General features: G+C 36.9%; 2 protein-coding genes across 4 annotated transcripts; one reads left to right on the top strand and one right to left on the bottom strand.

The window, feature by feature from the left end:
- Nucleotides 1-830: 830 nt before the first annotated feature.
- LOC107216980 (alpha-tocopherol transfer protein-like) lies at nucleotides 831-8,130 on the top strand. 2 transcript variants are annotated; one of them, XM_015654325.2, is made up of 6 exons: nucleotides 852-1,364; nucleotides 4,407-4,501; nucleotides 5,677-5,922; nucleotides 6,382-6,576; nucleotides 7,528-7,699; nucleotides 7,934-8,130. In XM_015654325.2, exons 1-6 carry the CDS (start codon nucleotides 1,148-1,150, stop codon nucleotides 7,963-7,965), a joined length of 957 nt encoding a protein of 318 aa, XP_015509811.1. In that variant the 5' UTR covers nucleotides 852-1,147; the 3' UTR covers nucleotides 7,966-8,130. The 2 variants fall into 2 exon arrangements, with proteins under 2 accessions (XP_046596781.1, XP_015509811.1); XM_046740825.1 differs by lacking the exon at nucleotides 7,528-7,699 and having other exon boundaries at nucleotides 831-1,364.
- Nucleotides 7,938-26,934, bottom strand: LOC107216986 (alpha-tocopherol transfer protein-like). Of its 2 annotated transcripts, none has more exons than XM_046740827.1 (5): nucleotides 26,779-26,934; nucleotides 12,187-12,360; nucleotides 10,982-11,535; nucleotides 9,484-9,634; nucleotides 7,938-9,165 (listed from the first exon to the last, which is right to left on the bottom strand). In XM_046740827.1, the coding sequence occupies exons 2-5, from the start codon at nucleotides 12,353-12,355 to the stop codon at nucleotides 9,134-9,136; spliced, it is 906 nt and encodes a 301-aa protein (XP_046596783.1). In that variant the 5' UTR covers nucleotides 12,356-12,360; nucleotides 26,779-26,934; the 3' UTR covers nucleotides 7,938-9,133. The 2 variants fall into 2 exon arrangements, with proteins under 2 accessions (XP_046596783.1, XP_015509817.1); XM_015654331.2 differs by lacking the exon at nucleotides 26,779-26,934 and adding an exon at nucleotides 16,918-17,389.
- Between the last annotated feature and the right edge of the window lie 150 nt (nucleotides 26,935-27,084).

The raw sequence follows: 27,084 nt of genomic DNA, 5'->3' as shown, positions 1-27,084 counted from the left end.
CATTCTTCTACTACCTAACCATATTTTCGATCTTCCCTCGAATGCTCCATGTATTTTTTTTTCTCATTGTATTTAATTCTCTAGGATTTGCATTATCGTCACCGGAAAATTTTGGTACCTTAATTTCTACATTAATTGAATGTAATTGATTTATCAAACCTCCCAAAATTCTGCCATCCTCCTCCACCTGTCTCGGTTCTAACTCCCTTGATATTAAACGGTTTGTTATTTGAGGTTGCCGCTAATTCTCCAATTCCAGTTTTTTCAATTCTGTCAACAAGTTCTCCCGTGACCTCACTCTCGTAACCTTTGCTCTAGTTCCGCTCTATGTTTTGCTACCTTTTGCTCCTCCAGTTTTAATCTCCTCCTTTCCTCAGCTACTCGATCACTCGTCCGCGAAATCAACCCTGAATCATTTTCAGTTCTTTCGTCATTTACTGAGTATGCCATGATTACGTATTTGATCTGTCGTCCACTTCTCGTAACTTTTGGCCTATCGAGTGGATTTATTGTTAATTTTGGCATACAGTAAAATTTTTAAAGTGTGTAAAGTTAAAACTGGATATGCGAATGGTTTTTCATCAAATTAAATCGCATATATTCACGTATCTTTGGCATACGTCCCCGTCACGTGACACTTGACAGACACTATGAGTCAAATTCCCTTTAGTACAACGCTAATTGCGAATCCTTGATCAGAGCGTGCTGCAAAGAATAACTTCATCGATAACAACAGTACAGAGTACCGCCGTGAACGGATAGCAGTAATTAATTCCAGCCGAAGAGGGCATTTATACAATGAGAGCGTCGAGGTGGAAACTTAAAGCGGTGGGGAGTAGCTTTCTAGAGCGATGTCAGTGCCCCGCGAGATTCCTGCGACAAACGCTGTAGTGATCGAGGAAGTCAGTCCTCCGCAAGACACTCGCCGACGACAAGTGCATTTACACCGTTCGTGGAATTATTTTATCCGCGATTGGAATCGGCATCGAATCGGTTGGAATTATCTTCGGGAAAATCAGATTCTCGGGAGACGATCGTCGGTTTGAATTTCCCGCTTCTGTTGATCGCGAAGCCGTTCATCGTTACCGATTTCTGAAAATCGACAACCGATCTTCGAGCTTATCTCTTCCGATCTATCTGTAGAATCATGTCCAAAATAATTGAGACCAGTTTGGCCCCCGGCGGCCAAGAGGCGCTCACCCAGAGACTTCAGACTACACCGACTCTTAAAATCGGATCGGTTGAGCTCCGCTTTGAACCCGAAGGACTCGACGAGTTTTACGAAAATAAGGCCAGGGAGGAACTCAGGGAAACCGACGATGTCGTTGCTCAGGGACTTGAAGGTCTCAGGGAACTTCTCAAAGGTTTGCTTCAACCGATTTCTACACTTAATCCCAACCCTGACAATTTTTTCCCCGGGTTTTCTCCTCCGTGAAATTTTATTTCACGCTTTTGTTTATCGAAATTTATTTTTCCAATGCTTCTCAAGCATAGAGGAATGTAAAAAATCGACTTGGACCGTTTCATTTTCGCGGAATGTCGATTTTTTAATTACACTTACTTACGAAGGATTAGAGAATCAAATTATTTCTGGCTCAAAAAGGTGCAAAACTTCTTTGAATTCTCTTGTCGAAATTATTGAGAGAAAAAAATTCGTTGAATTTACTGACATGTAAATCGTAATCAATTTGTTTGAAAATAAACCATAGATTGTGATAGATACGTAATGGTTTAAGGGGGGGGTAAGGTTTTGCACTTTCGGAAAATTGAATTTTTTTTGTCTTATCTTATTGTTAAACATTTCAAGAATATATTCCCAAAATTTTAAGTCGATCTGAGCAAAACTCTTGAAGTTACTGTCTAGTTAGTCTCCTGCCCTTTAACACTATAGCTCTGACAGCTGGTATACAGCTTATTCACTTCTATTGTATTTAGTAAAGACAGGTAAGTAAAGCCATAAAGACATATTTTATATTTGTATGTATACTATACACTGTACAATATTTTTAAACGAGAGACGAGCGTCAGTTTATCGTTGTACGTGCGATCGTGCGCTTGTGACTTTTTCTCAAAACTACTTTTTCAAAGGCCGTGTTCACTGCCATTTGAAAACTACTTGACCGAATCATTTCAAACTTGGTACACATTTTCTACATATAAAATACCTCCCCCCAACGTTTAGTTAAAATTTTTTTTTTTTACATTAAGGGGGTTTCCCACCCACAAAATGGCGGAATTTTTCGTGAAAAATAGCAGTTTACACTTTAGATGGCCACCAAAAATTTTTGAATGAAAAAAAAAAATAATCAAAGAACGTTGGGGGGAGGATTTGATGATACTTTGACTAAATTTTAATGGTTTTTGATATCAGATAATTTCCGACCGAGATGTAGTGAACACCGCAAATTGTTTGTTTTCTGAAACGTTCTGGGGCAAGCTCTGTCACCGGCTTGTTTTTCAATATTTCCGCATGAAAAAATTACAGAATATTGTTAAAAGTATACTTAATAATGTACAAATGGTTTGACTAAATTTGCTCAATCCATACTTTTAAAAAAAATTCACAAAAAAAAGTGGTTTTTTTTTACGCTGAAAACCTTACCCCTCCCCCCCCCCCCCCCCCCTTAAGTGTTAGGATATAAAAGAAAGTTCATTACCTCAGTTTGTAAGCCAACGACATCAAATGTAAATTATATTTCCGGATTCTCTTTAATTGAAGCATGCCATTAATTTTCATTCTTTATTCTGTACGTTTCTTTTTTTTCTACTTCTATTTTTCGAGGCTGCGATTTCGTAGTTCAAGAAATTTATGCCACCAAATTTTTCGTTTTTTTTCTCGGTTTCTTGATATTTGAAGTTAAAGTAGGACACTCTTTTTCGTATTCTAACGGTACTGTCCGTTTCTTTTAATTTCTTGGACTTCACGCATTCTCTTCACGTTATTTAGTAGCATCGATTCATATCCGAAATTGTTTGACCATTGGTCTTGACTTTTTTGCATGTAAAAACGGTCCGCAAAATAAAATTCACTGTAAGACAGATGATTTGGAGAATCAGCTGCAACAATTGCACATATAGTGCATGTATAATATATGTGCTTACACAATGGTCAAGCTTCGGAACGGACGAATTTTTTTACACATAAATATGTATAACCTTACGAGTCGGCTTGAACGATCGGAATCAGCCGTCCGATTTGAGGCGATACCTCAAAACCTTGTAACTACAGCTCCAAGATACACGAAGAAAGTTTTTATTTCACATTTGTTCGTTTCTCTACATGATCTCTAATATTTAATAGATTTTCAGATATTATTACAGAATAGTCGAAATTTTTAATACGATATAATTATCGTCATATTATTAGAATTATTTTTTACACAAGTTCAAATTATTTAAAACTAATCCTTGTTCGTTAAAATTATGATCGATCGTTGGATTGTAATGAAAAATCGTTAGAACTGGATTCGTCGTGTTGTTATTTTTGTCTCACATTCATTTTTTATGTGTAGATAAATTTTTTTCGACCTTCTTTTGGTTCCCCCAACACCAAATTCGGTCCACACTGTGCGCAAAAGCTCAGTTAGCGAAATTGAGTTAGTCGTCTTGATCCCTGCGACCCGGTGAGAGAATTGGACGTTTTGACAAAAGACACGACACGATGACCGGCGGGGATACCAATTTTAAATACGAATGTACAACTTTAGCTGTGACTCGCTGTTAGGTTCGGGTATTCATGTGTTGGTAACCCAAATTGCACGTATAATATAATTACATGCATATGTATAATTTGTAATGTATAATGTATACAATTAGACCAAATTGCCCATTGCATACGTATGTGTGCATTTATTACATAGATGCGGTAGAAAGTGTTATCGCTTGTAAGCACACGTGGAGCAATAGTTTGCTCTTTGTTTTTCCTTTGCTCGCTTGTAACGCGAGTTTAAAAGGAGAACAGGAATGAACGAAAAAGAAATAAACGGAAATTTGAATCCAAAGAAAAGGAGAATATCTTACTATCCGTTCTGGGATTAGCAAAATGTACTGCTAAAGAGAAAGAAACGAGAAAAAATCCAAAATTGGTAAAAAGTGTAGAGATTCTAAGAAAAAAAAAATTCCTGCCTCGGTGTTCGAAAAAGTTTTCCTTCAGCATTTGTAGAAGGAAGAAAAACGAAGTCGGATAAGACGAGACAAAAGTAATTTAAATTTAATTAATTAATTAATTTAATTAAAATAAAAATTGCAAGTTGAAAAGCTAAAGGAAATTTTTCTGTCAGATTGTTGACGTCAATTGATTATTGGCAAAAGAAAGAAACTTCTGAAACATGTGAAATAATAACCTTCGTTGCGGTTTTGCAGTTGTTTTGAACCGCAGCATTTGACTTGTTATTCTTTATTCGCAGGTGAAACGGACCTGATTGTACCAGCCGAATCTGATGAATATTTGTACAGATTTCTAAGACCTTGTAAATGGTATCCGGAAAGCACTTTCGAACTGGTGAGTACTTTGAACAAACCTAATGACACTAATATAGCGATTGTAACTGACGTCGATAAATATAGTCGAAAAATAATCGTATATCGACATTTGGAACCTTTTCATTGATCGTTTTTCTATTACTTTCACTTCGTGAAAATCGAAGAATTGATGAAAATTCGTGAGCATAAAAACGACACACGATCTTCCCGATTTCTTACGAGTTGTGATGATAACATTGCGAATACCGTTCTAATGATATCAGTATGTCCCAATAATAGAATGTATATGTTAACTGAAATTTGTTTCGCGCAAGTTAGTACTTTATGCATGAACCGTTGGTAAATGAAAAGAGCAAATAGCATCGTTAACGACGATGAATAGAACTGCGTGGATTACTGAAGAAGAACTTTCCAGGAAGGCTGCGCAAGAATTGCGAAATATTTAGAAGTTATCCGTCCCGTCGGGCATTTCCACTGGCGTGGGTACGATTGCGTTTGTTCTTATGATAGGTTATGATTCTCTGGGCGAGAAAACGGCAGCTTTCACCACTGAATCACATCGTAACGACCTTCTCCTTCTGACGAGGGAAACTCCCAATTTGGCGGCCGATGCAAGTGCGTCGATTACCGGTTTCACCGTTTATGCGATGCGGTTACGCGTGTTTTGTTTTCCTCGGTAAACAATGAAACGCTTTGAGTAAATCTGTTTTGACTTGTTTGGGAAATACCGATTATTATTGCCACGTTGACGAACATTGCGGTATTTTTGCGCCGATGATCGGTATATTTAGCGAAACGAAAATCGATTTGAAACCTGAATGGAAAATTGTTAATCGTGTATTAATAAATCGTTCCGATCATTCATTGGCCTTGAACAATAAGTAGTTTTTCTACACAGCCGATTTTTCGACCGATCCGTAAAATCTGCAGTTACCGATCGTCGATCTTTTTGTTTTATTATTTTTAAAATATCTGGGAAAAAGAAAAATGTATCTTCGAATCACAGTAATTACCGATCTGATTGGAAAAATCGCGAAAAATTGCAAGCGTCGTTTTTCTTTGAATAGTTGACTGTTATTTATTACCTATATCAACAAATCGAATTCCTCACAACCTTACATTAATTATCTAAATTTTCAGGAAAATGCGAAAATTCTAAATCATCGGTTGATAACAATGTGATAAAAATTGCAGATGAAGCATTTCTACGGATTTCGCAAAACACATCCTCACATATGCGACGGTTTGGTGCCCAGCAACCAGCGGAAGATCCTAGAATCCGGCATCATCACCCCTCTTCCTCGGAGGTGTGGCGACGGTGTAAGACTAATGCTAATCGAGGGTGGCAAGAGGTGGAAACCCAGGGAAATCACCCTCGACGAAATACTCCAGGGGATCATGCTCACCCTCGAGGCAGCGATGGCGGAGCCGAAAACCCAGGTATTATTGTCGCTCACAAGTGTTGGGGAAGCAAAGAAGAAAAGATTACTGTAATTCGTAATCATGATAGCATTATACAAGCGACAGGATGAAGTTGAGAAATTATTTGACAATTCTTGTCCAACTGGTATTATTTCATGATTATATTTTCATAACTTCGCCATATTTAGTGTACAAATTTTGCGGAGTTTCATTCCGCAGAGAATATGAGCTTGAGAACAACGACTGTAAAGTAAAAGAATCCGAATTAGATGTGTGTTCGAGCTCACAGAAGTGTCTGAAAGAGTTACAAAAAAAAAAAAACGAATGCCAAATTGATACCAGACAATAGGAAAAAAAAATGTTCAATCGCAATGTAAACCAGAGAATTGTAATTTTATACCCGTTGCAACAGATTTACTATTCAAGCTGATAATTTATACGTTGACCTTTTTCTAATGCTGATTTGTATATTTTCAGGTTTGCGGAGTGCAAGTGATAATTGACATGGCTGGACTCTCCTTTTCGCACGTGACTCACTTCACCACGAGTTTTGCCAGGACACTTCTTGAGTGGGTACAGCGTTGCCTACCCTGTCGCCTGAAGGGTGTTCACGTGATAAATCAACCCTACGTGTTCAACGTGGTCTTTGCATTCTTCAAACCCTTCTTGCAGGTAAATTTACAGTAATTCCAAACAGGGCAATTTTCTCGCTAGAGGTTCAGATATTTATTGATCTGAAGATTTTTGCCGTTTTCGATGGATTTTCACGATTGTAAATGAAAATCCACAGGTCAACGATGTAAGGAAATGAGCTAAGGAAGAGGTGAAATGGAAAACTGGGTTAAAAAATTCGTCCATCTTTATTCATCTTTCCGTCACTTCTCCGTCGCTGGTCAATTTTCGAACTTTCATTTCTTTATAAAAAATTACGCAACAAAAATAGTTCAAGGAATAATAATTGGAAGGTGGGGGGGGGGGGGGGGGGAGCAAAGGGTGAATCGTTTTGTTAAATGAAAAAAATTGTTGAGAATCGTACTGAAAACAATAACAATTATAGACCATTGAATTGCAAACTTCATTCGAATCGATAATCGTCATTCATTGCCATAAATTTTATTTCCTGGCTACTGAGCGTTGCACAAAAATAACGCCATGACAATGACAGTGACGAAAATACAAGTCATCGGGTGATTTAAAATTAATCCATGCGTTCGTGCCAGCTCTAGAATTACGTAAACAATGACGAGCGCGTGTAATGTCGGCGTGTAATGAATATCAATCTATAGATTACACTGCAGTAGGTACACATTATGTATGTACTGGACATCATGTAGGCAGGTTAATCTGCGAATAAATCAGTACACATATACGAATACATCCCATATTTGTTTGCACAGAAGTCACGCAGGATCGATTTCGTAACGCATTTAATATGATACCTAATACGTAGAATCAGTTGTTCGACTTTTGTTTTCATTTTGTCTTATTTTCCTTTTGATCCGCGAGATTCAGTAATTCGTTGAAATCGGTTGGAAAATATTACTCGAAATTTTACGCAACGATCCGTTTGTCTGCTTGTTCTGTCCAGTTCTTGATTTCAATCTTATTTCTTCGTATTTTCAGGAAAAACTCCGGCAAAGGATACACTTCCATGGTACCGATAGAAACAGTCTTCTCGAACATATCGACGCGAAAGCTTTGCCCGATCGGTACGGCGGTGACTTACAAATTCCCAATGAACCAATCGGTACGGAGCTTTGGAGTTACTTCTGCACTTTCGAAGAAGATTTTGAAGGTTATTATATATTCTAACGATGAATCGTTATTTTACGTACATTTTTATAATTTTTTCTTTCCTTACGATCTGTCGAGTTTTTATTTATTTATTTATTTATATTCAAATCTCGCAGCCGGATACCATCGATCAATAACTTCGGATCAAAGTATTTATTTGATCTTTCTTGCTCTCGTATTTTGTACTCTTTTTGGTATCGTCGTTATTGGCGTATAATAATTACTCGTGTTTCAGAATCTAACAAGTACGGATATAAATCCGTGTGATGAGAAGGAAAATGTTTCCACTCCAATCATGGTGGAAGAGAACTAAGCGGTCAAAGAAGACGTCAAAAAATCGTGCATGCACGATGTATGAAAATATCGGACAGACGATGAATGTGTTACGATTTTTTAAAGCTGTTTTGAAACTATAAAATCGTCTATTTCTAAGCTCTTTTGTTATTATTTATATATTACGTCGGGTATGTTTTTCTATTTTGAACATTCCTACGTCTCTCAAGTTTGGTTAATGAAACGGATCGCATTGAACAAATTTTCGATGTAACAGACGAAGTATGTTTTATAAAAATAATTAATGCATCGCAGTGAATAGTCCACGTGATAAATTTGCGATTATATAATTATCCTTAAATTTTATCAAAAAATTGAATGAATAAAATATATGATATCGGACGAATTTGATAGCCAACCGTTTGATTAATTTATCGGGTTTTTCAAGTATACAGGTACGGATAATTGATTCATTTTGTTCGTCAGATACGGATGACCAAGGAAATGAAGTGAACAATAAACATTTACAGTCATCGATAACAGTGAATATTGCGATAAAGAATGAGAGAATATAGTTAATAGTATCAGATAATGAGATGAATTAAAAAATTAAATTAAATTGAATAAACGAAGCGGGGTTTTCCAAGAGGCAGATGCAATTTTCGATTAATGCCATAAATATAATTGATCAATAATTATCATGTACTGAAAGCGCTGCGTGTCGGTTGAATTTGCATTTTTTTTTGGTTTTTTCTTTTTATTCGCATTGTTCTCACAAATTTTTTATAAAACTTCTATTTTCCTTTATAAAAAGAACACATACGTAGAGATCTGTACAAAAAAAAAAAAAAACAAAACACATTAATAACAGTTAATAATGATAGTAAAATTAACATTATTTATAATAATAGTCGTGATGGTGACCATCAAGATAATAATAATACTAACACGTATAGTGGTAACAATAATAATAACAACATTAACGCTAATAACTATCGTCACTTTGTGCCCAATTACTTATACACATGCCATATTATTTTAATGAATTTCTTTTTCTTTTCTTTTTTTCATTTTTTTTTTTTTTTTAGCGATCACCTATCAATTTATAACTTAGAATCAATTATTTTTTCATATGTTTGGTTGCATGATATTTACTATGTCTTCATTTTTTCTTGTAACCATAGGAGTTGATTGCTGAAACATAAATATGTGCGGATAAAAATTAATGATTTGTAAGTATGAATGAAAATCACCAAAAAGGAATACGAAATATGCTCGCCGATGAAAGTCGGTCGGATTTACGAATAACTTGAAATTTAGGAAGTCGGTTTCAAAGTTCGCAAACAGTTGAAAATATTGGAATGTGTTTGCGTGAAGAAGAGGAGCTTTCACTCAATTGCTGTGCGGATACAGTTTAAAAAAAACTCGTAAACCAAACGCTTTTCATTTACTTTGTTATTTTTAATCATAGGTGCCTTGTTCAAGAAAAGGAAAATAACTTCAAAAACTCACCCTCGTACTCCTTGTCGCACATGAGCAAAAGTTCAAGCCACTGGGGTCCAGTGACTCGTGGAATTTGCAGATTACCACCGTAACATTCAGGTAAACATTTCGGCGACAAGTGTTCGTGCAGGGATTTCCTATCGGTACCGTGGAAAATGATCTGTAAAAAAATTTGTTTTAACATTTATCATGGACTGTTCAAATTAGATGAAATCATACGTGAATTTTGAGAAGCCTAGAATGTGGTTCGAAGAGTTTGAAAAGGAATGAAGAAAGTCGAAGAAGTCTTCGTCTCATTCTCACAGCAGGAATGCGTCGCGAAGGAGGAAGAAAAAAATTTAGACGCCTAATATACGCCTTGATCCGAGCCTTGATCACAATGTTGTGCAATCTGAACTCAGTCAGTTACTTTCTACCGACAAGGAGAGTATCCCAGGTTTGATTTTTTTTCGTAATTTGTTATGGTAGACTAAAATCTAAGCGAAGAAAAGATAATGAAGATGGAGAAAAAAGAATCGTAGAAATTTGAAAGTCCTGCAGAAGACGTACGAAAAATTCGAATCATGATCTTCTATTATTAAAAGTCAGCGATCGTTTAATTTTGCGAGGTGAGATAAATTAGGTCTCGACTACAAAAAAGGACGTAAAGAAGCAATAACGAGAAAACAATAAAAGAGGTTCAGAGATTTTTGAAAATCGCTTGAATCGAAAATCATTCGTCATCATTATTATTTTTTGGAAATTATTATTAAAATATAAAATTTCGTAAGGAGGCAATCGAATAAAAAAAAGAGAACATAGCAATAGAAACTTTTAAAAGATTTTAAAACAATTTAGAACCAATGACATAGCTCATTGTCAGTCAAGATTCATATAAGCGTAAACAAATCATTGAAAGGACATTCTGGTACGAGTTCAACGTTGTTAAAGACATACTTTGAAATGATCTGCATCTAGCTTTTTGTATATATATATACTCTTATATATAAATAAGATCAGACTGAAACGAGTTCAAGGAATACAACTTAAATGCGATAAAAATCGTCGGAATAATTAGCATCGAAAGTATCCGTGAATTAGAAAAAGAGCAACAACTCTTTCTGTCTAACTACGAATATGTCATATGCCTACGTGACGGGGATAGGTGTGAGTATATGGTCAAGGTGATGACGTATACATGAGAGATAGCCATCCTCCTTGACACAATATGGACATGTTCATACTGCTCGGACAGCAGCAACTAAAAATCGTAAGAAAGACGTTCGAAATAGTCCGGTCATCAATTTTTTCACCTCAAAAACAGAACTTTATGACCAAAAGATGTCTCTCCCGATGTTTGCCCGTGAAAAAACCAGTCACGACACATCGTTCATAGGTAACTTTGACAATTATCAGTTTTGTGCTGCGTTAGTGACTTTACGCACAATGTCCAGACGTGTGTAAATTTTTGACGCAAACTAGGGTGATTGCTCGGCTGAAATAAGACAGAAACAAGAAGATTACTCACTCGGCTCTTGAGCTTTTCCCTCAGGAAAGGTTTGAACAGTGCGAAGACCACGTTGAATATATAAGGCTGGTTGACGATGTGGATGTTCTTGATCCTGAGGGGAACACTGTCCTGAAGCCAGTCGACGATCCTTTTGGCGAAGGGCGGGGTGAACTGCCATGTTTGCTGGAGTGAGAGACCGTCCATGTCGAAGATGACGACGGCACCGGCGATTTGGGACGATGGCTCGAGGGTGGCAGCCTCGAGGAAAAGAACACAGCCCTTGAAGACCTCGTCCAGGCTGCACTTGTTGTGCTTCCACTTCTTGCCCAGCTCGATGATCAGGATTCGACGACCGTCCTGATCCCGGTTTGGAAGCACCGTCAGGATGTTGTGTTCGAAGATGTTCTTTTCACGGCTTGGCTTCAGATCATTGTACACGTTCGCGTGCTTTATCTTGAAGTTGTAGTAGTTCTTTATCAGCTTCAGTGCCGACGCTGGGTAGAACTTGACCGGTCTTAGGAACCTGACCAACCACGCCTCGTTGTCCGATGGCCAAACCAGGTCAGTCTCTCCTGAAATAAGGATCAACGTCTTGGTTTCTCCTAGTGTTCACCTTTCTCTTGGTAAGGAAGGTGTCGCGAAGAAGATATTCTCAGTTTGTTCACCAAGAAGTTTTCGGGATAATGATTTCAGACAAAGACAACGTAATTCGAGATCATATTCATCTCCAAGGATGCAAAAGAATGCCTGAAGAAAATAAGATGATGAAGAAAAAACAGTGGAAAAGGTAGTGTAAGATGAAGTTCAAGGTTCCAATTATACAGAAATATTCATGTGAATTAACAAACAAACATCGGTATTTCTTATCCTCAAGGAAGAAGAAGACGGTTACAATTGTGAACGCTTATTTGTTGGACAGGTTAAAGTCACGAAAAAAGAAGAGGAAAGTATAAAGAATCTATAAATTACCGGCACCTTCTGTCATTTGAACAAGAGATGCATTATCAATGAAGAAAAAAGTCGAGAAAGATGGGCAAGAAGATAACAGCATTTGCACATTCTTCGCCGAAGAAGAATCAATGCAGAAAAATGAGAGTACAAAGCTGAAGAAATAAAAAAATGTCAGCTTCTGATGAATATTCTTATTTGAGAGAAGAGCAATTCATAGAGAAGTTGAACTTGTTCTCCGTAGGAGAAGGATATCCAGTTATAATTATTCCTACCGTTCAGGAGCTCCCTGAGTTGCGCAACGGCCTCTTTCGTTCTCTCGGGTGTTTCTCTGAGCTCATTTTTGGCAACTTCAACCAGTTCAGCCGACGGTGGTCCAAGTTCAAACTCGAGAGTGAAATCACCGAGCTTCAAGGACGGCAGGACGTCCATGTCGGTCATCATCGTGGCTAGAAAAAGAGGTAAAAATTTTTTTTACAGAGTCGGTAAATCCCGGTATATTATTGAATTCAGTTAACGATCAACGGTCACGATCTTCGGCATCGTAACCAGTGATAGAGAAATCACACGTGTAATGTAATGCCTTTCCGTTCCTAATCGGTATCCTGTTGGCAGTAATTGTTGCTTAATTACTCGTTCTTCATGTCAGGCACGTTCGATAGCGGATGTCAATTTGAAACATGGTTGGCAAGTATAAGGTCAAACTGATGTTAGGGTGAAAAATATGACGAAGACGAAGAAGAATTGAACGACTTATCATTTTCCACCAAAGGTGACTTGTTTTCCGTAAAGTTTCAGACTGACGACTGATCTGAAAAGCTTTCTTCAAGCAATGGGAAGTCACAGCTTGCGTCAAAGCTTCCAAGAATACGCTTTGTACAAAAAGAAAAAGTCATTATCCCGAGAAAAGGAACGCTCGATTAATCTTTTCTAAAAACTCAAAGACCTCGAAGATGGGATCCAGACCAAGGATGAATGCGAGACCTAGATCTCAGAAGCTGGTAACCTTGACAATTTTTTTAACGCACAAAATATCCCAAATCTATCTAATGCTGATACTTAAAACACAGAACAACGCATCCCAAACAGTATCAAAACAAGCTTAATGACTCCGAAAAATTGGACAAAAACATCGAACGGCTGGGTAAATACTAGTCAACTTTCTCCACTGATTATTTTCTCCTATATTTTCTTCACTGTTAAAAATTTCTGCACAGTGGCCGACAGAGATTTAATTTTCTCATTTCTCCAAATATTGTACGACGGTCTCGACGAATGAAATTATTATAAAATCTGAAGTCATACTCGTGTATATATATTACATCGATATTTATTTCCCGTTCGTCGTGAATGCTAATTTCACTGCGGTTGTCGAGTTATGGACATCAGGGAATTACACGCAGAGATGATAAAAATGACCTTGCGGTGCGCGGTGGTACCGAAGAGGACCAGTTCATCTTCATTCAATACGAGTGCATATTTTTACGGCTCGCAAACAAGCCTTACCTCGTTGAAGTTCAAGGAAAAAATCGGAAAAACTGTTTATATTCTACTGCCGGATATCAGAGACGAGAGTGCATGTTGAATTTTCGTGGTTTTATTTCGTTACATTATACCGATTGACACAGAGCCACACGTCATGAAAGTGCACCTGAAGCTGATCGCAGATCAATTCGTGCGCAGCTGTGTTCAATTTGAATATACTCGTACATACTCATTTCCAGTCAAACCGCGAATAAAGAAGATGATGAGGTAAAAAAGAAACCGGATCTGGGAGAAAGAAAAAATTGGAATGGACAGAAGGACCTTGGACCATGATCTTGCAAGTATATGACTGATGATCAGGTGGAAAAAGGTCGGACGAGTTTGGTATCTTATACATATGCATATTACAAGGTGATGAAATTTGACTTTAGTCGATTCACGATCGCGATCTCGCTGAGACTTAAGAGAAAAGGAAGCGGATAAATATTTTAGAAAATTATAAACGTGGTGACAGCAACATATATCGTTCACGAACGAAGAAGATTCGTTTAGTTTCGAGGAAAACAAAATAAGTCCTGCTCTTAATTTTTCTAATCATTTATTTTTATTGTTATTATTACTATTTTCACAAAATTTGAAAGAGGAGCCATTTAGTTGCGGTTCGAGAAATTGTAGAAACGTTTCTTTTCTTTGTGTTTTTCGAAACAAACGTTTTCATTAGGACTTTTGGAAAATAAGATTTCAATAAACATTACCGATTTCGACTTCATTATAGTAAGATTATATAATATTATTTGTGACGTGGAACGTATACAAACTCGAATGAAAATGATCATAAAATATTATAATGACGACGATAAAGTTTTACGCAGGTAAGGCTATTTGCGAATCGATTAGCAGAAATATTTAATATGTAAATCGTCTACGTATGACTGCTTATGCTATTAAATGGTACTCGTATTATAAATACATAAATAGATTACTTACGTCATTGGAGTTCTTTAACTATTGATCATCTGACGCAAAATACTGAATTGATAAATTCGCGGTAAAAAAGCTATGTAATGACGGTGAAAAATAATAATGATCAAACTGCAGGTGCGGTGAAAAAGTGATGACACAGATGAAAAACTACACACGACAAGAAAAAAAAATTAGCAACCACAATTTATCTGATTGCAAAAAATGTTGAACAAAACAGTTTTCACAGAGCATAGTTTAAATTGATTATCGTTATTCCTTACGTACATGCGAGTTGTAATGTAATAATTATGCAAACGACGACGTAAGAAACAGCGATGACAAGAAAGATTGGACAAAGTGAATATAAAAATAGGACCAAAGATCAAGATGTCCTAGCCATTAACAACTTAGTACAGGCAGCTCACCTTTCAAATAAATTATATAGGATCGTATGACCGTGACCATCACTCATGACTCGCGACCCATCGATGGTGATCGTCGTTAATCGGTAAGTTAGAAATTACGCGTATTAATTTCTCGTTAAACACCTATTATATCTACCTCAGCCCGTCTTTTTTTGGATGATAACGAAAAAAAAGTTGCTTATAACACTAACGGGCTCGATTGCGATAAGAATATTTCTATCTAATTGTCAATTTTTCTTCCACTTTCATGCAAGGTGTCTTCGTCGGGATATCTGTATCAGCCCAAAGGCAAATGAAAATGCTATTATTGGACGAGGAAGATTCTGCAACGCTCGTGGATGCCGATATTATTTTTTTCTCAGGCGACATTTTGTGCTTGTTTTGGGTATGCCAGATCTGGAAAACACAAAAATGGCCCAAACGCTACGAATTGAAATCCCGTTCGCTAGAACCAGCAACCCAAAGTCGCGAGGTGGATGCAGCTGGGACGCAACGGCCATGACCTTGCAGACGACGTTGAGTCAGGGCTGATAATCGCGCGTTTGCAACCAAGTCTCGTTCTGCGCTTGACAATTGACTTGAGTACCGTGTACAATTATTCCCTTCATATCACGGGTAATTTCTGTACCAGTATGTCAAAAACTGGAATGAGGAAAATGGCAGACATGCAGAGTCATCGGATCGAAATATAATTCGAAGCGGAAACGCAGATTTGTTGTTCACATTGCTGATTTCAGTTTCAAGGGAAAAATAAATAAATAAAGAAATAAATAAATTTCAATAATTATTTTCGCGTCGTCGACGAGGTTAGGCCCCAGAAATCAAACGTATCAATTAAACGTAGCTCGCATGCGCCGGGTATACGGATAAGTAATGCTTACGAAGCAAAGCAATTATGTGTGAACGCGGAACAAGCGTAGTTTGAAACGCGATGAAGAATAACCGCTCTTTGTTACGTAATGTTTTATGAATTGTGGATTGCAAGAGCTATGACTTGAAACATGTTATTTTGAAGCAGTCACAGAACTCAAGGTGAAGTTCTCGATTCTCAAAGTTTCAACCGTGTCATGTAGCCAAAATTCAGTTGAAAAAAAAAAAAATTAATATTAGAATTTACGATCGTTATTCGCCAATTAATCAGGTGCAAAAACATGTGTAACAGAAATCGATATCAAAGTTCTTAAAAGCTGTATTAATGTATTATTAAACACCCGGATGGCCTTCAACAGATTGTCAATTTTGAAAAAACGTTTACAATACACTTTATACAAATTTTCAAGATCTGCTCTTCACCGCCTTGTGCATATTTGCCAAGACAATCAGTTCGCGCGTGTCACGTACCGTGAAAAAACTTTCCCTAAAGTACATGTTGTACTTCGAGGAAAAGAAGTACGAAATATGTGTGCAGTCAAATAACGTACGCACCGGAAAAAAGTTGGTTTCTGATAGTTTTTTTTTATCTTGAAATCGTAGAATGTAAAGGTTATTATAACCAGTCTGTCAAATCGCGTCAACGTGTTTCCGAGAATCCACATAAAGATGATTTACAAGTGCGGACACCGATTCCATAATTTTCCTTTCCGTTATCTTCTATCCTTCATGAATCATCTCTCAAGAATGTGAATACACCGAAACTCAACAGAGTAAAACAAGTGAAAGGCAATTCAAAAGATTTATCAAACGTCTCCTCTCCGCATTTCACTGTCAACTATCGGTACGTAATTTTTCAATTACACGCAAAATTATTCAAAGATATGCTGTAACCACTCATCGAGTGATTTGAATTAATCGTTAACAACTTTTTTCTTCCGTTTTGTTCTAACCTTAACTTCAAAAAAACAAAAATATTCAAATCATTCGGTTTCTACACTCGTTACTAGTTTCTCTGGGTAATTTTTGAATTGAACAGAGACAGATAGATGCAAAAAATTCAACAACTCGTAGAAGGAGAAAAATTTCGAGAAATAGTCAAACTTTCGTAGTTCATACATTTGGCTTCGGTTTTTCTAACTCATTTTTTCGAACCTTATAAACTTCGAATATCCATCGACGATTCCTGATCCAATGTCTTTGAAGAAGAAAAGAAACAAATGAAGAATGAAATTCCTTTATACTATTTTGTATTTTACTCACGTGCTTTCTTCGCCATGGTTGTTGGAGGAATGAGTTGTACCAAACGCTCCTTCTTGCCTTGCGGTGTTATATCGTACGCTCGTGTTTATACGTATGTATTTAGAATTATACATACAATCTGTTTATTATTTACTTCTCCGTTTTCAAAATATATTCAGTATGAAAATTTTCGTACAATCGAGCGATGAAGTAACAAATGAAATGAAAAACAAACAAACAAATAATTCGATTGTGACGAATTTTACGACCTTACAATATACGTTACCGTTGTTATATTTCTTTTGTTTATTTTGAATTGACGATTTTTATCGGAAGAGAATAAGAGAACAGGAAGTAAAAAACCGAAAACAATAACCGATCGAAGAAATGAAGTATATTTGTCGAAAATTGTTTTATGCGTTTCACTTCAAATTTTGATTAGAGAGGCTTGATTTATGGACCGCCCGGCACGGCGAACGGCTTCAAAGTGTGTCCGCGTTTCGTGTCTCCGGACGTTTTATTGTCATGGACGAGCGAACGAAGCGGCATTAACAACACACTAGCCACCTCTACAGTCTAACTGTACAAACCAAAAAAAGGCATGCGAAGAGAAGAAGAAATTGGGGGAAAAAAGGAGCGAGCACGCACTTTACACTCGACACCCAACACACGCAATGTCTTTGGACCACCGACAGCTAAGCTCGTAGCTGACTTTGAGATTAAATAATCGTCGATCAGCTTTTTTCGGTTATCTGTACAGGCGACGTCCTTCTTCGTTTAAACTGGCATACGTGTATGTTTGTCGGTGAGCTTGTGTTGGGCCTGTGTGCATTTTTAATAGAGACGGCGCAGGCCCCAGGCTCAGAAAGTTCCACGATTGGACAAACGGTTTTTAGAGGACAAACAATGTGCAGGGGCGTGACTAGGCTGGGGTAAACCCGGCCCCCGAGGTAAGGGGGCTCCGACGATGTCAGGAGGTGTAAAATGAAGACTGTGCTTCTGATGCTTGCCATTTCAAAGTCTTATTTTCATTTAATGTTGTATTATGTATGTATGAATAATTGTATTGACTGTACAGGAAAAATGTAAAATATCTTCTTTGGATAAGTGGTAATTTTGAGTTAGAGTGAATAGAATGAGAAGCTCCTGAAAATTTTTTTACATTATTTACACAGTGGGCCCAATTTGCGTCCTTGCTTTGGGGCCCCTAAATGCCTGGTTACGCCCCTGATAATGTACCTTGACTTTACGTGATAATGTATACAGAAATTGTACGTGTACGAGTATTTTTGAGCGCGATTCAATTTTCTAGGTCTATACCGTATCTTATTCTTCCTGTAATATCCTATTTTTCTTAGAAGATTTCAGTTCTATATTGAATGATTTATAGGAAAGTGAAAAAAGTGAAAATCGGAAATCAGCAGAAACTTTTGAGAATTTCAATAAATGATGTGAAGTTTGGGTGAAGAAAACTTTACGGGCGCATCAGCTACTTATAAACTATAAATAATACAGTCTTATTTTTTCTTTCGTTTTGATAACACCATAACTGAAGTGACTAACAATGAGAAAGTTAAAAATCACGGCTAAATGGCGTGACGAATGCTGAGGTATATTTGATATTATAAAACGAGTAAGATTAAATCGCTCCTGGCATACACAAATGTCTTTTTTGACGGCGGTAGAAAAAATTTAACTTTAAAAAAAATTAAAATTTTTTTTCTTGCTTCATAAAAATCAATTTGAGGGTTTGTGAGATTAGTTTAAGAATATATAAGGTAAAGACGAGTGACCAAAAACGTTTGACAATTTCTTCGGAAGATATTCAGGGGTCTTACCAAGATCGAAAGCATCATTGATGAAATTAAAAAATGGTCAACCGTTTACTGACATGAGTTGGCATAGAATGCCCCATATATGTGTATGTTTTTAATATATATGTATGTACCAAGAGGTTCGCTTGAAAGGACCTGCTCGTAGCGCGTGCTATTCAACTCGCTTAATTTTGACAGGATGACATCCGTGCTCGCAGCCTGAAGCAAACCTTTCTCGACAAGAACAAATTCCCTAAAATCAATCGGTTGACAAGTGACAGTCGACCATAACCTCTCGCGTATTAAGGTGCCGCTGACCTGGCTTGTAAATCTATATTTCATGACATCATAAGCACTTACAGAACTTCTAAGCGTTCAAAGTTGGACTAAGGTCGCTGATTTCATTGGCCTGTACCGCTAGATTCGACCAATAAATATAATTTCTAACTATTGATTTGCGTTTATCAATAGTCCAAGTTCCTGTTAATTCCTGTTGTTTGTATAATTTCTAAGTTTTTCTGAATCATGAACAGGCTTCTGTCACCTGAAAATTTCCTCGTCGAACTGTGCCATATGTACGGGAAGCTAATGCCGATGGAATCGGTATTCTCGGATTACATGTGTGCTTTTAGACATCTCTAATTTCCTGTCGGAAGTGAAAGGAATTCTGAAATCGTAGAAGCGGTGAATATTCGACAAGTCGGTTATTCCAATCGGTTATTCGAAGCGTGTTTTTAATTATTTCGTCATTAACCATAATACACATTATCAGCGATCTGCGTTAGCAATGACTGAGTTAGGTAAGCCAGGGACGTAAACCTTTACTCAAGCTACGATTTAAAAAATTTCCTAGTCATATTCGTACCCCCGTTCTCTCACAGTTCGACAAGGAACTTTCCCCACTTCTGACGTCAAGAAATATATTTATGACACGCCAGGTCAGCGGCACGTTAAGAATGGCCGGGTTTACGGCGTAGACGTGAATCACTACGCATCGCTCACTCTGCCTCCCGTGCTAGTAACATTTTTACGAAGTTGGCTACGCGCATAAACTAGACGAGTTGCAATTGTCGAGCAGGCGGAGCAGGTTCTTTCGAGAGAATCTCTCGGTATATATATAATATATATATATATATATATATATATATATGAATATGAAACCAGTTGACCGCGATCGATAAATACGTCGAACTGTCACGTCGGTCGCCGAACTTTGAGTCAAGATGGGTCATGGGGGAAGCCTTCGCGTCGCTGGGCCACGGATTCACTCCAGACCGCTAACCAAAGTGATAAACAACGACCGCCGCAAGACTCGGGATGACCTGTGGCGCTGTTCACGGTCAATCATCACATGAACGGCTGAGTAACGCTTATGTGATATACCTGTATATATATACCTATATACCTCTACGAATGGGTAATTTTACTGTCAACGCGGGGAATAATAACAGATTATCATCCATATTGTACTCCGGGAATTTGAATACAATCAACTTTCTTGTTGTCGTTTTTATTTTTGTTCTTCTTTTCTTTGGGTTTTATGCTTTTATGCTCGGCTGTTCTCTGTTAGATAAAAACTCACGGAAACACGACGTTGAAGAGGTTAAAAAGTGATGAAGAGATCAAGCATTGAAATGAAAATCGTAAAAGCAATTAGTATCGATAAAAGGCAAGGAGTAAGAATAATACAGATTATATGTGATGGAAGCAAAAGAAGAAAATAATTATCATAAAAAAATAACGAAACCTTTAAGACGTGTTCATAATTTTATTTGCAAATGAACTAGACGCGCATGTTCTATGAATAAGTAATCATAGTTGCGGATAATGGTGGAAAATATGCCGCACAAAAGTGAAAGAAGGAGAAGATTGTGTACATACAATGTATATATCGAATCGTGTGTATAATTATTTTTTCCACAAGGGAAGAATTAATATGCTGTTTACTTGAGCCTCGAAAGCGCGTTCATTCATGTATTTATATGCTGCAACCCATCCATCTCAATACATGCATACGTAGGTGTAATATATGAAGGCCTCCGGGCAATCGGTATATAATATGAATTCGTAAATACGTCAATAGTCAGTGATGATAATTCTTACGTACGAAAGCGTGTAAGATTTTCTCCATGTCTTGTGAGTGCACACGTAACTTCAATCCTAGAATAATTATAATATCATCTGAACCTTTATCATATTTATCGTATAAACACTATCCGTATAATACATAAGAGTCGCTTTATTGGTGCTGGATATCGTAATATTCGATATAAATTGGAATTGTATACGCGTGGTATTTATACAGGTAATTAACATGAAAATAAAGAAGAATAACAAAAATTTGAAAACAATTTAGATACTCAGAAAAATACAAACAAATAAGCGAAACGTAGATAAAATTTTCCTCTGCTACACGGAGCAAAAGAATCGGTTATATCGACAAAATCGTGGCGGAACGAGACATTTAATCACTGAAATTAAACATTGGTTGATGTAAATCCTTGATATTTCTTTATTCACATATTTTCAGTTACCTTCGTTGATTTTTAGTTACATTTAGTGAATTCTACCTTTCGCCGCGAGGTAGTCTGCAACTGATTCTTTTTCGCCGCAAAAATATGTTTTGTTCACTATGCTAATCGCGTCGCTTATAATCAGTGGACGGCTCGTTTTTTTATTTTCTATCACTTTTAGGTCGTAGATTAATCGGAAAGAAATAAATTTATATAACCTTTAAAATTTATAATATCTGAATCATAAACATGTATAAACAAATTATTACATCAACAAATTGTTGAATCCCATATTATATATATGTGCGATAATTAATTCATCGAATGCGGTTATAAACTATCGACATGAATATTATCGCATTCGCGAGATTTTTCTGTAATTTTTTCCCTATTGTTCGGTTCAAATTTTTTTCCTGGGATTCAGTTAAAATTTCTATCTTTCTACTGGTGCAGTGAATGTGCTCTGTAAAAAATATGACACTGAGCAATCAGCATCGAAGGAGGTTTAAACAAGTAAAATAAGCCCAATGATTGTTGTGTTCACAGTGACGTGATTCTTAAGGGGTAACACCACTCTGGGATTTTGGAAAGTACCATTTTTTTTTTTCACTTTGAGAAATTGAAACTACACGGGGAGATGTTTCACACTATTGTAAAATATCGTAAGGTTAAAGTTGATATTTTGAAAGATATGGTAGAATTTTTGAAAAAATATCAATCTATTGCCGAACTACTTACGGAGTTTTCCAAATTTATCAGGTTACTACTCACTATACCTACTTCGTCTTGCATGACTGAACGGTCGTTTTCCGCACTGAAAAGACTGACAACGTACTTGACATTAACTATGACTCAAAACCGGCTCAACGATACCTAGCAATTCCGGACGTCCTTCGTGAATCAACTGAGAATCTGTACTACGAAGAGCTGATTAATGAGTTTGGATGTCGAAATCATGTCATCTGAACTGTTTCATCATGGAGATCACACAAGGAGGATGAACTCAAACGGGTGAATTGACAAAACTTGTCACAGTAATCGTTCTCATTAAGTTTATTTTTTTTTTTTTACCACTAGCGTCGCTAGTGTTCCTATTGTACCGAAGTGTGATTGGTTGCATGGATGCTCAAGATCGACTCTAATCGATGATCCTGCCATGTGATTCTTAGAAAGTTTTCACTACCGCTTTATACCCCCTCCACTGTCTTCGATGCATATGGGACACGAGTCTCATCTCTTTTCAGACAGCTATTTGTTTACATGGAGTGCATGCTCCTTGTGTAGTCCCCATGTATTTCACTTTCAACATAACCACACTTCTATTTGTGAAGAGATCAGTCACAGGGTAGTGTGTCATTCGGGTTAAGTGTGCGCACTTAAGCATTTGAAGGGGTGTCAGGATTAAAGGATCAGAGTTGGAAAAAAATGAAACCATGTTTCCGGTAAGGTATTTATTCGACCACCATTATTCAATGATTAAATTGAGAAACAATGTATAAACGCATTTGGGGAAAGTTTACGCATTTTTCCTCAAATAAACGTCATTACAGTATATCGTGATACGAGTGCGGGAAGTTGGCGATTTCTGATGAGTGTGAAGTTTGTGACGGGAGCCGAAGGTGAGCGCAGCAATTCATACAACTCACGAAGACACATACAAGACACGCGACAATTTTTGTAAACACCTGTAACGGGAAGTTTTACTCGACAAAATTGTGAACATGGTAGTGTAACCCGAACGTAGCCGCGTTGCGGAAACACAGCGGACGCGATCGTAGTTACGAGTCATCACGTAAGATGGCGCTAATTGCATCGGTTTAGCTCAGAAAACTGCTAGAAAAATACCATTTCCTAGCAGTAGTGTGATATTTCATCACAGTTTCTGAACTGTGGGAAATCGGATACTTCACGTGTCCCCCACAGTACACGAAGTCGAATTTCCCGTGCAGGAGTTGCAAAAATTAAATTTTTATGAAACAAATTCATCGTTTTTTCAGGAAAGATGGTCCCCGAGAGACTAATTTTATACAAATACTCATAACCTCACTATCACCAAACGTAATCTCAAAGTTAATGCAGAGCATTAAGTTAATTAAGGTGGGACAATCTTTGCCGTGATGGCAGAAGTTATTTTCGTAACGCCGGATATAGTTTCTCTTTTTTTTTTCGTTCAATACAAACGGCCCATATCGCTTCGCTACTCGCTTTCTCTTCCAAGATACCTCCAACTTCTTCTCGGAAACCGCTACATCCCCCCCCCCCCCCCCCCCCCCCCCCCGTCCTTCGAAGATAACGAAGGTGCGCATACTTACCCACTGGGCACGATTACCCCGAATGCCTCTGACAGTTAGTCGGCATATACACCCGAAACAGCCGTCGGTGCGATGTTCTTCTACGGCCAATATCCGCACAACGTAAATCAGTGTCCGCCTATCGATATAGGGGGGGGGGGGGGGGGGGGGGGGGGGGCAAGTGTTAGGGAACTGACTAGTCTAGAAGCTGACGCTGGATTGTTCAAATTTTGCATATAAAATATTACTTTTCTCGTTCTTAAATATGATATCACTCGTTTTGAATATTCATATATGCATCAATACACAATGTTGAATCGTTGGGACACTACAATTGAATTTATTTTAGAATTGTAATAATCTAAAAATAGAAAGAGTGGGTCGGCTTTTGGAATTTTTTGGTCTATAGTTATATTCTGATATTTGATGGATGCTTGCAATCGCGGCCGAAATTATACTGGTGTGTTTTCTGGAGTGTGTTGCGTGAGATTTACACTAGAATATTTTCACCTTTCTTCGTAATTATTTTCAATCAAGTTCACGTATAATAATGCTATTAGCAATTATAAGATATAATTGTAACGCAGGAAATAATCAAATCTCATAGGAGATTCGCGTACCTTTGTTTGGACACAATTTTTGTCCTTTGTATCATTCTTGGTCATACAAATGTACTACGTGATAGTTAAAAAGGAAATCTCAATTGTCGATAATAGGTGTCTAACAAAATAGTTTCATAAAGAGTAAAAATACTATTTTTCACGGTACTTTTGATCACAATACAAACAAATTCGATTACTAGAAATAGCACCAAGAATGATCAAAATTTTTTGCAGCTAATGTTTTCTTTTTTTTTTTTCATAAAATGATTCTTCATGAAATTTTTTTCCATTGTATTATTTTACTATTTCATAACAATTTGTATAAAATTTTCTATAAGCATCGTCTGAACTATGTCACAGTTCATCTAGTCTTTCGATTTTTTTCGTTAGAAGTGCACGGTCAACAACAATGCGACATGGCAATTTTCAATGCCCATTTTTTGATTCTAAGGTCGTGTATAGTTTCTATTCTTTCGTCAAACCATTATTAAAATCACCGCAGAGATTTGTGGGGACAATAGACAGACCTACATTTTTCTAAAAACCTGTTTTTTGGATACTAGAGATTCATTGAAATTAGAAAAAGTCATTTTCAACTGAAAACAAAACTTTTCCTGAATCAATTTTACATATTTGCTATGCGAAAGTAAAAAACGGTGAGATATAGAGAATAAAATTCAATGATTAATCAAACTCAAATTAAACTAAAAGCAAGCGGAAGACCCTGAATCAGTTCAGCTGTCGCTGTAATTGCATTCGTCACAAGTGACTTGCAACATTAATCGTGAAGCATGTCACAGCTTGCGACTGCGGCTGCGCGAACCGCAAACTTGTTTTCAATCGAGAAATAAAATTTCAAACAATAGACAAAAAATAATAATAGTAATATCTGTTGTAATGTCGCATCTTTAATGCAATATTACTTTTTAATAGTCTACCTGTTGGTCTCAAAGATTCAGATTATACCAAAAATACATTAAAACATGAATTGAATAATTTAGTAAAATTGTATATGTCTACCTGATGCAGCAGATACATCATTACAATCGAGACTAATGTGAAATATTATTAATATAAATGTTTTATGTCAAAACTAATTGAAACATAACCAAATCATGTTAAGTCATTGTACATGTTTTCATAGTTTTTAGTTTTTTTATTTTGTCACTTTTTTTTTTAACCGGGCCTACGCACGGGTAACTTTTTACCTCCAGTATGTTCAGCATTTTATCGTATGCTGATATATTTATGTACCTAGGTTTAATAGTAATAATAATAATAATAATAATAATAATGTAATATTAACCAGATTCAACAAGGAGCTGCAGATAATGGAAAATTGAAATTATGACCGAGTTCGAAAATAAATCAATGAATGAATGAGAAAAAAACCGTTCGACTGTAACTGTGAAATAGTTTTAATGATGTAATATCCTATTGTTCTGGTGAAATCGACTGAATATTTTAACCTGATATATGGAATTAATGAATTTTTTCGTTAATTGATCGACATTGTCGATCAACTTCAAACACTGTGCAACGATATATTATTACGCCAGCACTTGCTGTTACCGGATACAGACATAACCTAATCTTACACACAGAACATAATCTAATGATAATGAAACCCAACCAATGAATCCGGTCACTACCATTTTCTCTGCCTCTTTTTTCTCAACAATTATATGCTTATCTATACACACATCCTCCACTCGTTGCGGACGATGATAATTGCTACAGCTACAAAGAAATATCTCATCTTATACCACGCAGCACTAATTGCTGCATTTAAATTTTTTCTGTATGTGGAGCCATTAACAAAATAACAACAAAAAAACAAGAAATTTCTACAAAATTGACTTTAGCGAACTGTACTGTCTCACCGGTGTGAGTTACGTATAAGTCGTAATGGGCACTTTTACAGAGCGCTTAATCCTGAGTAATTTCCAAGTTCGGGTGATATGATAGCACAAAATGCCGCCGAGTTATAGAAATTTTAAAAGCAAAAAATGAAATCATACATGTAATTTGAATGAGAAATCTTCTCACGTTCTGGGAGAGTACTTAATATTAATATTAAGGGTTCAAATTTTGGGGGAATTTTTTTTTTTTTAAGCATTTCCAACAAAGTTTCAGGTCGAGAGCGAAAAAAAATAGTCCCAAAAAAAGCACCCTAATACTTATATTAATATTTTATAATTGGTAGGTGTATGTACATATTTGGTTTACTCCTGTGGAAAAAAGTTCACAATTTTCCACTGTTTTATAACGGAAGTTCGGACTGTTATTCGAAAAACCAGGAACTAAATAATCTTTCGGATGATTGACGTTTCGGATAAATCAAATCGCCATTCGGATAATTGACGTTTGGGATAACTGACGTTTGCATAATCGATGCTCTATTAAGCGAAGAGAACAGATAATCTGTCAAAAATACAAGGAAGTAGAATTTTTGGATTTATAGCGACAGAAGAGCTCGACTAGCTTCATTTCAGGGTTAGAATAACAGTTGCCAGAGTGTGATAATAAAAATGAAAATAACAAAATATAAACAGTTTTGATTTCGGTAAGACGATGAATATTTTGGTTGAACCTATTTATTGCTGGTGCGACTTGTAATTCGGGGACAAGCATTTTGATGTAATATACAAAAATACGGTACCGTGAAAAATTGAAGAGCGAGTGGAAAAACTGCGGATGATCCAGTTCGGGTTTCAGTCGAGACGAGTGCGCAGAAATTGAGCGCGCGAACACCGAATTCCGTGGAAATTTGCGAACGCAGCTTCGCGGAAGATCGAAGACGGAATGAAGATCGAAGCTCGGTCAGACGTGGTTATAGCTCAAACCTCATCTCTCAGCGCCGATACTTACTACACACTCACTGCATCGTCAACGATAGTCCGAGTTTTTTCGCATTGCATGTCGCACGCACCAAGTTCAAATGTTTGTTGTGAGTCCGGCTTGTGAA

Source organism: Neodiprion lecontei, chromosome 5 (genome assembly GCF_021901455.1).
Source record: "Neodiprion lecontei isolate iyNeoLeco1 chromosome 5, iyNeoLeco1.1, whole genome shotgun sequence".
Classification (NCBI taxonomy): domain Eukaryota; kingdom Metazoa; phylum Arthropoda; class Insecta; order Hymenoptera; family Diprionidae; genus Neodiprion; species Neodiprion lecontei.
The sequence above is the reverse complement of the archived record's forward strand: the minus strand, read 5'-3'. Positions and strand labels throughout refer to the sequence as shown.